Source organism: Sardina pilchardus, chromosome 14 (assembly GCF_963854185.1).
Source record: "Sardina pilchardus chromosome 14, fSarPil1.1, whole genome shotgun sequence".
In the NCBI taxonomy this organism is placed as follows: Eukaryota; Metazoa; Chordata; class Actinopteri; order Clupeiformes; family Clupeidae; genus Sardina; species Sardina pilchardus.
Genome location: NC_085007.1, coordinates 15,789,844 through 15,794,106, shown reverse-complemented (window position 1 = coordinate 15,794,106; position 4,263 = coordinate 15,789,844). Strand labels below are relative to the sequence as shown.

Below are 4,263 nucleotides of genomic sequence, written 5' to 3'. Positions count from 1 at the left end.
AATTACAATCATAGTAATAAGAATAATAATTAAAGAACAAACTTAGTTTTTGAATATAAACGTGAAAAGCAAAGCGCTCTGTAGAAAATAAATACACTTGGTCAGTCCATGGGTGGTGAGTTTTCTGTAACTCTGAAAGCTGTTTCCCATTCCACAGTCAGGGTCAAAGCTTGCATGCATCCAGCTTCTCTTCGGCTGCCACAGCTATAATAGAAGACATCTTCGCTGCATCGCAAGCACGTCGACGATCAGAAGTCGTCCCGAGTCTGTTAATCATATGCGGACTGCCGACCGGAGCCAGCCAGCGATCGTTCTCGGTGTCTGGCAGCACACGGAGAGACGATCAACTCTTCCAGTAACTGAGCTCATCTCGATGTGCCCAAGCAGTCTGTTGGCATGCAATCGTGCCCCATTTCTCTTCCCCCCCTGTTCAGGTGCAGGGGCGTGTATGCAGGCACAAGCTAGCGCCCAGCCGGCTAACGCTGCGCTGCGAGACTCGTGACTCATTGGTAGCCCAGTGCGGATGCAGATCCCAGCCTCTGCCCGTAGAGGGCGTAGTGCGAGTAGTATGGCGCGCCGGCTTGCAGGGAGTGCATGGGCAGCGTCTGGGCGGCGGCGGGCAGAGGCATCTTCCCGTACGGGTGGTAGCGCGCCAGGCCCAGGCTGGGCGGCGCCCGCAGGGAGAAGGAGCTGGGCATGGAGGCGCTGCTCTGGGGGAGGTGCAGGTGGCAGGCGGCGGCCGCAGCGGCGGCGGCGGCGGCGGACGAGCCCGGGTACGCGGCCGAGAGCAGCTTGGCGCCGTCGAGCGAGGAGGCGGTGTGCGTGCGCAGGTGCGCCAGGAGCTCCTCGGAGGAGGCGAAGCGCTTGTCGCAGGGCCCCACGCCGGCCGACACCCAGTTGCAGGCGTGCGGCTGCGGCTCGTTGTTGGGCAGCACGAAGCCGTAGGTGTAGAGCGGGTGCGAGAGCGACGCCGGCGTCACGCCGGCGGAGGAGAGCGCGCCGGCGTGGTGCAGCGAGTGCAGCGGGTGGTGGCCCGAGTACATCAGGCCCGGGAAGCCCGACTTGAGCGCCGCCGAGGCCGCCGAGGACGACGACGGGTCGTGGATGCACGACGTGCAGCCGCTGCCGCCCAGGTGAGGGGCGTTGGGGTAGCTCAGGCAGTACGGGTCCCGGCACAGGCCCTGCATGAAGGACGGGGGAGAGGCGCCCGTCAGCGGGCTGGAGCTCGGGTGTTTCATGCCCACGCTGCCGCCCCCGAGGCCGGACTTGGCGTGCTCCAGGCCGGACACGTACTGGGACGGGTAGCCGGCGTAGGCGCCCACGATGGAGCCGTGGTAGCCCATGCCGGCGGACGAGGGCAGGGGGAAGACGGAGTGGCCCGACTTGAAGGGGGAGATGGGAGCGATGTGGCCGGGCCCCAGGCCGTGCTGCGAGGACTGGGAGTCGGGCTTGCTCTCGTGGCGGGGGCTGCCGTCCGAGCTGCCGTTGCTGGAGTTGACGCTGGCCCTGGCGTGGCTGGAGTTGGCCAGCTGGGCGCCGTCCGGGCCGCCTTTGCCGCTCAGCTCGGCCTCCTTCTTGCCGCCGGCGCTCCCGCCGTCAGAGTTCGTGGGGTCCGCCGACTTGTGGTCGCCGTTCGCCATCTGCGAGTGCGGGGCGGACTGGGCAGAGGGCGAGTGCGTCTGTCTGTGCGACTGCATGTGCGACGGCAGGGGTGACCCGGAAGTGACCCTGGAGTTCGGGGAGACGGCGTGCGGGGGGAAGGACGAGCAACCGGTGCTGTTGTGCGGGACCCGGAAACCGGCTTTGTCGCTGCTGTTACTGCCGCTGCCACTGCTGGTGGAGCTCACTCCGTCTCTCCTGCAGTCGGAGCCCACCTTGGAGTAAGGCTTGAAGCTGGACTTGTCCTCCGGGGCAGGCCGGTGCTCGCCCAGCTTCAGGCTGGAGGAAGAGGAGCGAGAGCTGGACTCTTTTTCGGAATGCCCCCCGGAGGAGCTCAGCTTGGAGGACGGTGGAGGGTCTGGCTTCCCTATCTGGGAGCAGGTCTGAGCCAACAGGGCTAAGGGACTCTTCTTGGCGTCCAACTGTAAAAAAGACAGGGTAAAATAAAATAATTAGTATTTAAGTCTCTAAAAAAAAATAATTAGTGTTTAAGTCTCTAAAAACTAGTGTTTCATTTTGTTCTAAATCCCTTTATCATTTTCCACATACAATTAGTGGTGGTGGATTGCACACAAGGGAAAATGAGCATTCCTTGCGCACAAAATTAAACTACATGTTGAAGGAATCTCAGCTATGCCTGACATTTTTGTTATGTAATGACTATGAGTGACATCTATGGTATGTCTGTCTTTACATAAACTTAGTCAAAATGATATAATATTACAAAATAAATAAATTGCCAACGTTTTCCTGATTTAAATGCTGCTTTGAATATAAATAGGAGTAATAAGGGAAAAGCGTAGGCAGTTTGGTCAAACTCTGGTCGAAATGAATAGTTATTCCTTGATTTGCCACATCACTTGGCCTGGATACATAATAATACCTACATGATTCAAAACGTAGTTTCTTAACAGTTTAACCTTAAGTTCAAATATCAACATAATATCAGCAAAACACGGACTACCTCTACGTTCTCTGTGAGCGCCCTCGATATCTCTTAAAAGAATTAGATAGGGCATGATTTCGATTAGGCCCAAGGGGAAATGAAAAATATTCAGTTACACTGTTTTCTAGTTGAATAATGCCAAGAATACTTCTGAAAACATAGTGTAACTTGATAGCTTCACAATCACCAGTCGTATTCATCTGAAACCAAATGGGTTTGGATCCTACTTCTGAAATAGTCCACTTTGTCTTGTGCGTAATGATGATATATCGTAAAGGCTGGTTGCACAAAACACCAACAGACAATGGTAATTTGACGTTGGTTCTTTGGTTGGTCCGTTGGTCATCGACATTTCCAACTACATTTATACATTTACCTACATGTAACCACATTTACATACATTTAAACAAACACTATAAACTGGAAATAACTCCAATCTGATCAGCCTCACACAGGCTGCTATAGTTGCGGTGCTGGTACAAGACATAAGTGATTTTACATGAGAGCGGCGCAGGCGACAACTGCCCACCAGCGCGCACTGTGAGCCAAGCCTCTGAAACAGCAATGGGAAATCATACCTCTATGCTAACGGCTGCAGAAGTCAGGGGCTGAAGGTATTCCGGGTGAAGCAAGTGGCTTGTGTGCGCGGTCAACATCTTGAGAATCCTGATGGGTAATCGCTTTGCTTGGCGACTAGGATCCAGAGGTGTCAGTGCAGAAACAGGAGAGCTTTGTATTCCAACACTTTGGGGAGAATTACAGCTATCGTCACTATCGCAGATTGTTGGTTCGGGTGTCAGATGGCGTACACAGTGCTTAGATCCAGTAAGAGAATCTTTCATTTGGAGCGCAACGCGACTGGGGTTTACGCGGGGACAGTAGCTGAAGATGATGACTCACAATTCTCTCATTTTGTTAGCCGAGATTAGAATCGGTTTCATTTTGTCTCCAAACACAATTGCTAAAGGACGTTGTCTCTTGCACTTTACTTTTTGTTTATAATCCAAGTCGAAAGTTCATCAGTTGTTTCCCTCAAAATATCGTCCCCGTTAGAGAAAATGGCAAAAATGAATTATTCCAGTAACGTTCATAGTTCCGTTCCGCTCTCCGCCTGAATCCAAAAGGAAATCGTCAGCCGAACTCACCAAACAGAGAAAATATGAATGATTTAGATGTAAGTAGATGCAAGTTAGTAGATTTACATTATATGAAATGTTGTAATTAAATAGCTTTAACTGGTCTATTCGAGCATCAAGAAAATCCCAGAACGACAGGCGAGCGAAAGAGCGCAGACCCGCTTCACATATACTCGGCACGCGTTCCTCTCCCTACAATGTACACTTCAAGTGAACAAAATGAGAAGAGGACCTTCAAAGTAAACGACCCGCCGTCCAATGGCCGTTCCCCGCATCCGTAATGAGAGGGTAGGTGCCGCTCTCTCGAAGGCGGGGCCGCCTTGTCTTATTCCCCCCCATATATCCATTGTCACCCAGCTATTCATTATGGCAAGCGAGTGACAACACCATTCCTCAAAACGCTCACATGTAACAATTTAAATCAGTTTGTCCTTGGTGTAAGAAGTCATACAACTCCCGAGACCCCAACCTTACCTTTACATTGTCTTGTGACTGGGCGGTGTAGTCAAGCATCTTGACAGA

At 52.7% G+C, this 4,263-nt stretch overlaps 1 protein-coding gene across 1 annotated transcript; it reads right to left on the bottom strand.

The window, feature by feature from the left end:
• Positions 1 to 351: 351 nt before the first annotated feature.
• On the bottom strand, positions 352 to 3,939 carry LOC134101233 (zinc finger protein 703-like). Its single transcript, XM_062554829.1, has 2 exons — positions 3,184 to 3,939; positions 352 to 2,081 (listed from the first exon to the last, which is right to left on the bottom strand). Exons 1-2 carry the CDS (start codon positions 3,445 to 3,447, stop codon positions 504 to 506), a joined length of 1,842 nt encoding a protein of 613 aa, XP_062410813.1. The 5' UTR covers positions 3,448 to 3,939; the 3' UTR covers positions 352 to 503.
• Between the last annotated feature and the right edge of the window lie 324 nt (positions 3,940 to 4,263).